Genomic DNA, 12,383 nt, shown 5'->3' on the forward strand with positions numbered 1-12,383 from the left:
CAGGCTCTGATGATACAATCTGTTCATTTGAGACTGGTTCTGGTTTTCTTTTTAAAAGATGTTGCTAAATTTATTGAATTTTTTTTTAAAAAGTGCATTTTGCTTTTCAAACATTTTTAATTTGTCAAAAAAAGTATTTAAAATCTGAAGCCATTATTTTCCTTTTGCATATTATAAATCTATTAACTATGAGCAGTAATTAGGCACACGGCTTAATTTAAAGGACAAATGGTGCTCATTGAACCACGTCACTGGTCTGATTGTGGTAAAATACCCATTTGGTTTTACCAGCTGTGACTTTGGAGGCAAACTGAATGACAGAAAACACATCAAACTCAACGGATTAAAACTTTTCCAGCACATACTCCCTATTACTGATCATTCAGAATCAATTCTTCTCTGGGGCTGAGCTTGCTAATGTCTTCATGTTCTAAGGAGCACTTTAAAAACATGCTGTGTGCGTATGTAGGTTACCTTCTGTATGGGCTCGATGCAACAGTCCTCGCTCATCAAAACTCCCACAAAGTAAGTACAACAATCAGACCATGGAAGGCAGAGAATGCAGTGAAAGGAGGACAATATCCATCAGCAAAACAATGATTCTGCCTAAGGAAATGGAACATTTGGTTTTGGTCTAATTATAGAACTAAGCACTAGGGGAAAAATGGCACAAACTTGGGAAATAAATGGTTGATCACCCTTCTTGCATCAGAAGAGAACCATTTTCACAGTGCATTTAGAAAGGCCTAGCTATGCCAGCTCATGCAATGAACTTCATATCTACTTCTTGCAATTATCCATCACTTATATTAGAAAATAAGCTGCTATTGTCCTTGAGCTCCTTGTATATGGCAAGGATGATTGAATTGGTTACATGTGCTCTTTTTGAACAAGAAGAATTGCATAAGACGCATCAGCAAGTTACTAAGAGATGGATATTTAGCTTTTTTATGAATATGTGCAAAATGCTGCAGAAGTTGCCAGATACTAATGAAGTCCAATGACATCAGCTGATGCAAAGAGATGCCATCAGTAGAATAACACATGTTGGATATAACATAATCTTGAGACACAAATGACCTTAGATAGATTCCTGTTTGGACCAAAGTACTAAGACAAGTGCTGTATTTGGCTGTGGTTCAACACATGATAATACAGTATGCACTATATAAGCTATTTGATGCAGTCACTTTATATTTCATACATGCAATTCCAGTGTTATAAATCAGAATTTTTAATTGATCATTAGTTTCAGATTTCAGGAAAGTTACAGTATTTTCAAAGGAAAACCAAATTCTTGGACATTTACGTATCCCTGGATATTAACCTATTTTCATGTGCCTAAGACTCAACAGTTGTCTTAGGAGTTTGTCTGGCTGCCTTTTGCAGGAACCTTGGCCTCTTCAGATGCGCCAAGATCCGTGGTAATTCCCACCTCCACCATACAATGCAGTGAAACCTTTGTCCTAACTAAACTACATTTTGTCCTATCTAACTTTGAGACCTGCAGAGTGCCTTTCCACAGGATGGCAAGATCTTGTCCTATATATTGAACTGTCCATAAAAACTCTGTAGGAATCCTTGGTGAGTATTGTGTGTTCAAGGCCAATCTAATTATAAAAAGGGAAATTAAGCTAACACACTATTTAAAAAGGCTTTGGAAGGCCATCGCTTAGCTTCCTCCAGCAGCGCCTGAGCTGCTATAGCCTCAGGACTGATCAGGAGATATCTGATGACAACGGAGTCACTTATAGCTACCTGAATCCTCTTGGGGTAGGACAGACAGGGGACAAGGTGCTTCTGAAAAGGAGAAAGAAAGAAAGGCATCTCTCTGGGAAAAGGGAATGCCAGAGTGTTGCTTATGATTTTGAGAGAGGGGTGGCCTTACCAACGCTAGAATTTTCTTTAAAATCTCCTATTAGTGAGCTCAGGAGGGGAGCTTCAGCCCAAGGATGGCAGCAAGATATTAAGACAGTGAGTTCTTAACGTCATCTGCATTCTTAATGCCATGATATGGTGCAAAGAGTTGGAACAATTAACATTACAGTATGTTTATACTAGTTTTTAATTTGAGTTCAGTTAAATTGGGATTAGTGTGGCACAAGTGAGGTTTGTAGTGCCGTGAAGCAACTGAGGCATCACCAAGAGAAGCTAAGCAAATTGACGCTCCTGTCACCCAAGAGGAACAAGGGAGCCAGATATCCAGGCAGTGAGGGATAGCTGAAAGAGCAGAGTTCCAGTTTACAGGGGGGGAAATGCAGGTCTGGGCATAGGAGATATATCCCTAAAGCTAGGATGATGATTACTGGAAAAGAAAACTGCCAAGCACTTGAGAAATCCCATTTGGGAAGGACTTTTCTTAGTAAATGTATTGTTGTTAGAATTGTTACAATTGTATTATCTCTTATTGTAGCATAACATGACTCTCAGTGAATTTCATTACATGTTAATCAGCATGTCCTATACCTTATTTCAGCTGGTATTTTATTTACTACTTATTTGTAGGGGAACCTACTGAGTGCTAGGTGTCCATAAATCTCCAATAATTGGCATGCCTACACTTCTTGGCTTCATGGTTTATTATGAGGTTACCACGGCTTCCATAGAATCAGCCTGTAAAAGGCTATAGGGGAATATAACGTTATCCTTAAGTAACACAGCAGATCTGATTTAACTTCAGTGGCAAGGGAATTGGCTTTTTTCTGAACACACATGAATGCAGAGTGGACAGTAAGACTGGGTTCCAAACTTCATTCAATGTTCTTCAATATTGTGATTTTAAATCAGGCCTTAATGTTGCTTAAACATTCTTTGGTTATATTCACTAAAGTCAATTGCTAGACTCTCTGTGCAATGGACCAAGATGCAACATTTCATCTATTGGGTAATTTAAATAGTAGAAGCATATAAAGGTATTAATAATACCTTGCACTTAAATAGCATCTTCCATCAAAGGATCTCAATGTGCTTTACAAACATTAATTAAATTTAGCCTCTTAACAAGCTGGGGTGGGTAAACAGTATCATCCCCATTTTACAGATAGGGCAACTGAGACCCAGATTACGAGACTTGCCTAAGAACACAGAAGTCTATGGCAGCACCAGGAATTGAATCCTGGACTTCTGGCATCCAGATCTGTGATTTAACTATAAAACTACCTTTCCAGCATAGCCTAAATGATTAGAGAGAATTTAGGAATAACACCAAATTCTTCCATGAACAGATACAGAAATATTAGGCTCAAGAAACTGTCCATAAACTCAGGGACTCATTAGTTACTTTATAAGTGTCCATGATTTATGATTTGGTGGATGGAATATTGAGAAGCCAATAAAAGAAGAAGCAGGCGCCTTTGATGCTAGCATAATCTGATGGCTATTTGTAGGGATCGTTCTGTTTTTACATGATTTTCCTTTAGCCAGAAAATAATCAATTGACTAACTGTATTCTCACAGGCAAATCAACAATAACATTTGGTTCACTGGTCTGCTCTTCCATTATGAAATCCTACCTGGGTCCATGATAACATCTGCAACATGGGATGTATTAAAGTGTAAATGTTTTACCCTGTGGTCTCTTTATAAAGCTTCTTTTTAGAATATTCTTAGTGAAATAATGCTATGGAACTGACACTACCTCTGAATTACATTCTTTAAATTAAACCCCATTATTACGTTCATGAATATAATCAGATGCTAGACTTTGAGAATAGTATCTAAAAGAACATGCAAACAGTTCTTTATTAGCTACATTACATAGTTCATGAATACTAGCAAAACTTTTGAAAAACCAGGCTTGACTTTTGAATTTGCAATGAAATTCCAAACTAGGGAGGTTTAACTGCAAACATTCTGCAGGCAGGGCAGTAGGAATATGTTTTACACTGAGACACCGAAGAGATGGGTGCTATTATCAGAACTTTGATACTCAGATAAAGCAGTGTTCCTGTGAAGTAAGGTAGGTGGAGTCAAAAGTGAAATGACCGGAAACATACTTGTTGTAGGCCACTCTGAAAGTACATTAGAGAGAGGCTTGGTTTTATCTGAAGTGCTAGCCATTGTTCATTAGAAAGAGAGATTTTTGAAGCTTGTCTCTCTTTCAGATATAGTTTTGTTTCTTCATGTATCTCTGTGCTTTGTGTTTGAATGTACAGTTACAGATTCTCTGATGTACACAAAGATATGAACATGGTTAATGGAAGACAGGACTGAAATATTAGTGCCATTGAAAATAACCCATCACATATTTATTCTAATGGTAAATTTGATAAATGATGTGCACCTCAAAACATTCTGAATTTCTTTACTTTGTGAAGAAAATTACACTCGGCATCTTCTGTAACAAAAGAGAAAAATAATAACATATTCAGCTCAGACAATGTGACAACCTGCAATGAAACGAGATGACTGCATTTGTTTTGAATAGATACAGATGAATGAAAATGGTCCATTTATTACAAAGCCATATTGTCTTTTTTTAAACTATGTTTTGATTTTTTTTGGACTAGTAATTGTTAAACGGAGCTACTATTTGAATGTACATGTGTGAGAAATTCAAAGACTGCTAAACAGATCAGTACAAATTTACATTGTGTTTATGTTGCTTACTCTTTGTTTTCCAAAATGTTTCCAAACCATGTCTTGTTGTAGAGTGTGGCCCTGAATTAAATGAGTGATATTCATAATGCAATGTAGAGACTATTCATGACAATTTGGTATCAGATTAAGCTAAAGTATATGACTATTTTTGCCAGTTCAGTGTGTCCTCAATTACATTAAAACAAAAATTAGTGAAGTTTTATAACAGACCTTTCTTATGTTTACTCAGACATATTTGAAAACTTTAATTGCTTGAAGAAAGCTATGGAAGATAATGACCCAATGTGCTAGGCAGGAAACTTTTGTTTTTACTAGAAATGGGCCTTACTCCATGAAGTTTGAATCTGGAAGTGGAGCCAAACTTACCCAAAGTTTGAGGAGTTCAGATCTGTTTTTCTGGTCTAGATCCTTCTGATGGAGATGATGTTAGTCACCAAGATTGTATCCACGTCTGAATTTCCTCAGTGTTCAGGCGGTTTGGATTTGATGTTCCACTATGGGCCAATATTTACTTATCTATATAACTTACTGTAGTATTCAGTGGGGAAAGTAGTTATATGGCAACTAATATATGGCAGCATATTTGTTATTTCTAAGACTCTGGAGAGACAAGATGGGTGAGGTTATATCTTTTATTGGACCAACCTCTGCTGGTGAGAAAGACGCTTTCAAGCCACACAGAGCTCTTCTTCAGGTCTGGGAAAGGAACAGAAGTTTGTCCAATAAAAGATAATACCTCACCCATCTTTTCTCTCTAATATCCTGGGACTGACATGGCTACAACTACACTGCATACAACAATGTAAGCGTCTGGATGCATTCTTATGGAAACCTCTGTTAATATGTAATGTAAGTAGTAATGAGTGGAAAATGTTACTACAAAATTCATATGCTACATTTGTAATAGTTTTAGTGCTCATTATACGGAAACATTAATCTCCAGGTTACCAGAATATACAAGGATCAAGTCATTAATGGCTGAAAGTTACCACCATTTGTTGATGATCTCTCCCTTAGTTTTTAATATGCAAGTGTCCATGTTTCTGAATATCACGATCATAATTGGTTAGCTGAGTGGAGAAGCCAAGTACTGAATGGGCATGGAGACTGGATTAACTGCTCAGCCCTCAGATGATCCTTTCAGAGTCAAGCTGCATTAAAGCAAACTGTGGGAAAGCTTCCTCGATGTGCACTATGCATTCTGTACTTGTCACCAGCATCAACAGCAATGAAATAAAAAGGGGAAATTCGTTAAGAGGGAGAGGAATTGTCAAAAAAAACCCCAAACCGAATGAAACAGGCATCCAAAGTATATAGACTATTTGGACATTCCTTTCTGTGTCACCATTTTCTAACAGAACTTATATTATCTTTGTTGAAGATCCATGAGAAAATTGCAATAACATTATGATTTAACAGATCTGCCCTTAACATTTAAAAATTGAAAACTGTGTATTTTTCAGAAATCCTCCTCCTACTTTGCTACATCCAGAAAAATGGTGCAGAGGATTCAACCACTTCATTTCACAGTGAGTTTTTTCCTTCCATTTAAAAACTGCTTACTCTGCAAGACCTTACAGAGTGACATGAAACCCTGGAAGCAGAATTTACTTGGTACACACAGTTGTTTTGCTTGGTAGAAGGTTATAACACATATGATCTCAGAAATTGAAGACCGCATGTCATGTTTTGAAAACTGACCAGCTCAGTTTGATCTCTTCATGCAATTTGCTTAACAGCAGCTGTGAACTATACTAAGTTGACTAGCTTCTTGATTTGTGATGGACCAAGGATGAATATATTAATACACCTGGTTTGCTTGATGGCTTAGAGGTAAAGTTTGGTAGTATAGGAGATGTGGTAGCAACATATGGACTCGCCTTGCAGGGAAGGGTTTGCTGAAGTAAATTCTAGGCCAGGGGTTGGCAACTTTTCAGAAGTGGTGTGCCGAGCCTTCATTTATTCACTCTGATTTCACATGCCAGTAATAATTTTAATGTTTTTAAGAAGGTCTCTTTCTATAAGTCTATAATATATAACTAAACTATTGTTGTATGTAAAGTAAATAAGGTTTTTAAAATGTTTAAGAAGCTTCATTTAAAATTAAATTAAAATGCAGAGTCCCCTGGACTGGTGGCCAGGATCTGGGCAGTGTGAGTGCCACTGAAAATCAGCTCACGTGCCGCCTTTGGCACGCGTGCCGTAGGTTGCCTACCCCTGTTCTAGGCAATTAAAAATCAAAATTAAAAAGGAGAGGAACAAAGCAGTTGTCCTAACCCCCCTCCATTCAACCTTGGATACCGCTTACAAACCAAAACCAACAGAACATATTAAGTTAGGGACTGATGTGTTATGTAGGTGCCACCCAGCTTCAGCATGGGATCCTTAATAAACCAAACTCATGTTTTGTTTGTTAGTACAAGTAAACTAAGATGTGCATAATTTACCAAAAGTCTTATAATAACTTCCATTAATAAGCAAATATATGATATAATAGAGGTCTATAAAATCCTGACAGGTGTGGAGAAAGTAAATAAGGAAGTGTTATTTACTCCTTTTCGTAACACAAGAACTAGGGGTCACCAAATGAAATTACTAGGCAGTAGATTTAAAACAACCTGTGGAACTCATAGACTCATAGACTTTAAGGTTAGAAGGGACCATTATGATCATCTAGTCTGACCTCCTGCACAACGCAGGCCACACAATCTCACCCACCCACTCCTGTAACAAACCCCTAACCTATGCCTGAGTTATTGAAGTCCTCAAATCGTGGTTTAAAGACCTCAAGGTGCAGAGAATCCTCCAACAAGTGACCCATGCCCCACACTGCAGAGGAAGTGACCTCCTTGCCAGAGGATGTTGTGAGGTCCAAGACTATAACAGGGTTCAAAAAAGAGCTAGATAAATTCATGGAGTATAGGTTCATCAATAGCTATTTGGCAGGATGGGCAGGGATGGTGTCTCTAGCCTCTGCTTGCCAGAAGCTGGGAATGGGCGACGGAATGGATCACTTGATGATTACCTGTTCTGTTCATTCCCCCTGAGGCACCTGCATTGACCACTGTTGGAAGACAGGATACAGGGCTAGATGGGCCTTTGGTCTGACCCAGTATGGCCATTCTTATGTTATGTTCACCATAGCTTAGGACGTCATTCTGCACGAATATGCCCTAATATTATCAGATCCTTATTGATTCAACACTATTCAAGTTACTTAATGCTTTAAATCTTATTCTTGGTGCTTCAACTGAAACAACACTCCTCAGTTTTTGTTTTTTCCCCTTGGCTTTGAAAACCTGGCTAGGTCCGTTCTGTAACTATGCCACAAATAATATATCCAGAAATCTCTTGAACTAGCAGTGGTACACAAACTGAGTCTGACACAGACTTTCTGAAATTGGTCTTTTGGGGCAACTTCCCATTTTAGGAGGTTGAAGATTAAGGACTTGATCCAAAGCCGATTAAAGTCAATGGAAAGACTCCTATTGACTTCAGTGTTTTTTGGATCAGGGATAAGGTAGGGCATAATGTGCTGGCTGACCTATAGATGGTATCTACTACTGCTGAAAACTAAGGGAGATTCTTTTTTTTGCTGAAGTAGTAGAACTCTGTGCATTTGGAGCAGACAGACCTGACCTGTTTTTCTATGCTGCATGTGCCTGGTTTAACTAGTAACTATGTAGTACATTGTGATCACTGATTAATTACAAAGGATAAAAATCCACAATGGATGATGGTTGGCTTTTCTTCCATAGTGACAGAGAACTCCTAAAATGCGAAGCTTGAGGTGCTTGTAGCCAACGTTCGGGAGAAAACCATCACCGAGTGTCTAATATTCTATTTGTATTGTGTAGAGACAAGGCAGCTGGTAAACATGAGAACGACATTCAACTATTTGATACATCCTGCTTCAGCGTTGTCCTCCACACGCTTCCTTCTTGGTGCCTTCTTTCTTGGAAAACCTTTCAGAGCTTGGGAACAATACAATAAATTAAGCTTAACACTTACTGACATTTATTCAAACTTTTAATTAAATGTGAACACTGAAATCCAATAGGGCATAAATGACTTTATAGAAGGAGTCAAGGTTTGGTGGTTTATATATCCAGTGTAATACTTGTCTTTTCAGTTTTTTGATACCCTGAAATTATACGTTTGTAATCCGATCAATTTTAATTATTTGTTTCCCAACAGCTTTTCTCCAAGTTCGTTGAACCTGCTTTGTGTTTTTACAGTAACATACACAATGAAGCAGTGAAGTGTACTGATAAGCAGTGTTTTAAACATAAATGATATCTGAAGCAATACAACAATTTGTAATACATTTGCCAGTTTTATAGTTTGATGAAAGAGAACATTGGAATGGAATTTGCTGTGACATTGTTTACTAGCAATCTCCCATATGAGGTGAGGTTACGAAACATTTTTACCAACGTTTCAGTTTACATTAGTAAACTTTCATTTTTTTACAATAATAAAAACATCAGACTATACAGCTGTGAACCTTTTAGCCATTAGTGATAATTGGCTCATTTATATGCGTTAGTTATGCATTTGTCAATGCATGACTCATGACAGCTCAGTTATGATAAATTAAAAGTAATGATTATATAAATTCCTTACTGCCTTTTATCCATATGTTAGGACCTTGCCTGATGTTTCTGTCACCCTTGTGATGAGTGGTTGGCTTTGTAGTAATTTCATTATCTACTTCTCTCCTGATGGCCAACATCATTTGCATAACAAGCTTATCTGGTTCAAGTTGTGGTCCAGACCTGTGTATTGACACAAAACGGAGCATGCTGCTTCAGCTAAGCATACCTTTAACTTCAGTTCTGTTGATACAATGATTTCATCCTTGCCAACACTGGCAAATTTAGGCAATGTAGTTTCTTTTCCATATTTCTGTGCCTTGTTCAGAGTAATAGCGGTACTCCAGATGAAATGCCAAAATGTTTTTCCTGTCCTGAGAGGCTTTTGTATTCTAAGTACTCACTCACATATCACAGTAATTTGTAAAACTTCCAAGCTGGAAGATCTAGTGTTATTTTTCATCTAGCTCTTGACCTGATTGTAGGCAATAAAGGTAAATTACTTTTGTTAACATGAAATCCACAGAATGCTAATACAATTTGGGGTTTTTCCCCCAGTGGACACAAGGCATAGGTACTTTTTGCCTGGATGTAGCTAGGTGAGGTCAAAACTCTCTCTTTCCTCACTTAGGGCTGGTCTACACTGGGGGGGGGGGATCGATCCAAGATACGCAACTTCAGCTACGCTGTAGCTGAAGTCGAAGTATCTTGGATCAAATTACCTGGGGTCCAGATGGCGCAGGATCGACAGCCGCGGCTCCCCTGTCGACTGCGCTACCGCCGCTCGCTCTGGTGGAGTTCCGGAGTCGACGGTGAGCGCTTTCGGGGATCGATATATCGCGTCTTAACGAGACGTGATATATCGATCCCATATAAATCAATTGCTACCTGCCGATACGGCGGGTAGTGAAGACGTACCCCTAGTGTTGACCTTGACTAGCTACATTGAGGTAAAAACTACAGCACCTTGTCTCCGCTGGGATTTTGCAATGATATAGCTAATGAGATAGTTAGCTTGCTGTAGAAACACATCTTGTTAGCGTTGAAGACATAGCCTTAGTCAAGCCATCTCAGACAACAGCAAAATGGCATGTCATTTCCTATAAGTAGGCTTGGAAGGATTAGATTTTTGTTGGTAAATATTGATTTCACTGTACACTCACAAATTGAAAATATATTCCCATCGATGATAATAAAAATTTACAGATAGGCAAAGTAAGAAAAATGCTGTGTGAGAACTGTGGTTTGATTTAAGGGTATTTACTTTGTATATTTTGACATGTGATGCATTTTAACGGTTATAGAGCTTTAGCTTTTTGAATCTCAACATCTACTGTCATTAAATAGTTGCTGTCTGACCCCCTATAATTTCCTGCAACTGTGAAAATTTGATAAAAATTGAAAAACTGCTTAAAACCCATACTTTTGCACAGCTGTGAAAACTTAAATCAATAAAAATCTAAAAAAAAATGCTTAGAAATAAATATTGATAGCCATCGAAATAATAAAAATCGAATTCTACCAAGCCTATCTATAAAGTTACTTAAACAACTGCATCGATTGCCACCTCTATAGGTACTAAAAATGATAGACTTTTACTTATGTTCATTCAACTGAAATAAAATCTCAGGTTTGAAAAGTTCACTCCCTCCTATGACCGTGAAAATTTATGAGGCTAAACTTCTTTTTTTACAGCTGCAACATTAATGTTGTCTGTCCTTATATGATAACACCATTTACACATGTGGTGTTTCTGAATTAATGCAGGAATGTTAATATGTTAAATGGTAAAATGAGTAAAGATACAAATTAGTTAAAAGGAGTTCAAGCACCACAAATAATATTGCAGTGTCTCTGGAGGCGGCAAGAAGAGTTAATATGTTCTTGGAGCAGAAGGCACAATAGCCTTTATTTATATTACATCAGAAAATGGTCATTTTAATTAAAATGAGCAACGGTATCTCCAGGGACAGACACCTCCTTTTAAATTTATTTAGCCAATGATTAGCTATTATGGCTCCTTCAATTAATTAATCTCTCTCAAGCTGCAGGGAATTAAAGAATTAAGAAACCCAGGGAGCAGTAAGCTCAAAATGTAAAATTTCAAGATTTAGGGTCTCCAACGTTGATCACATATACTATCAATGATTGATTGTAAAAACAATGGAAACCTGATTTCCTAACTTTTTAAATTTAGATTTTTGTATTTAGTTTTCATGTAAAATATGATTATAGCCAAGCATCACAAGGTTGAATTTCAGAATGAAGAGTAATTTATATCTCCTAATTGATCATCTAGATCCTAAGGGCCCTATTTTGACCTCACTGATGTCTCATTTATGATCTCAGCTCTCTGGCTGTAGAGCACAAAAATGTGACACACAGAGAGACTATATTACTGTATTTTCTCGCTTGGGATGCAGTGTACGTGTAACCTTTCTGCCAGGTGGAGCCAGCAGCAACAAGGGCTGGGTTCAGGATCTAGGGCAGTGGTTCTCATACTTTTGTACTGGTGACCCCTTTCACATAGCAAGCCTCTGAGTGCGACCCCCCCTTATGAATTAAAACCACTTTTTTATATATTTAACACCACTATAAATGCTCGAGGCAAAGCAGGGCTTGGGGTGAAAGCTGACAGCTCGTGACCCCCCCCACACACATAACCTCACGACCCCCTGAGGGGTCCCGACCCCCAGTTTGAGAACCCCTGATCTAGGGGTTCCTTTTCAAAACAACACAAAACCGGCTCAAACCCCCACCCAGTGACCTGGGACAATTACACACCACCCCCTGGGCACCTCTAAGAGGCAATACTTCCTCTCTCACAAGCACAGAGTCTGAGTGTAGCAAAACCTTTTAATAAAAGGAGGGAATTAACTGAGCATTAATTTGGGAAAACACTGCAACGAGGGTTCATAAATACAAACCATGAGCAAAAGACCCACACCCAAGAAAGTTGGGCAGTGTCCTTTCCCCCTCAGTCTTAAGTCCAGTAACCCAAAAGTACCTTTAATGTGCCTGTCCCTTTTCTGTACCCCACTCACAGTTGGTGTCCTTGGCCAGTGTAGCCACACAGTTCACCTCCCAACCTGTGTAGGGGTGGGGGGGGGAAGGAGGCACTTTACATGCTGCACTGCTCAGGCACTCGCTTGTCACCCCAACGGCCAATTGCCACGTCTCTGCGGGGCT

General features: G+C 38.4%; 1 protein-coding gene across 1 annotated transcript in view; it reads left to right on the top strand.

Moving 5' to 3' along the window:
* MYO3B (myosin IIIB) overlaps positions 1-12,383 on the top strand; it is a 245,837-nt gene that overhangs the window by 57,846 nt on the left and 175,608 nt on the right. Inside the window, exon 7 of the mRNA XM_026647772.1 lies at positions 6,063-6,128. Coding sequence (XP_026503557.1) covers positions 6,063-6,128 — 66 coding nt within the window. The remainder of the gene's footprint in view (positions 1-6,062; positions 6,129-12,383) is intronic.

This window comes from Terrapene carolina, unplaced genomic scaffold (assembly GCF_002925995.2).
Source record: "Terrapene carolina triunguis isolate 2854851 unplaced genomic scaffold, T_m_triunguis-2.0 Scaffold62, whole genome shotgun sequence".
NCBI classification, from domain to species: Eukaryota; Metazoa; Chordata; order Testudines; family Emydidae; genus Terrapene; species Terrapene triunguis.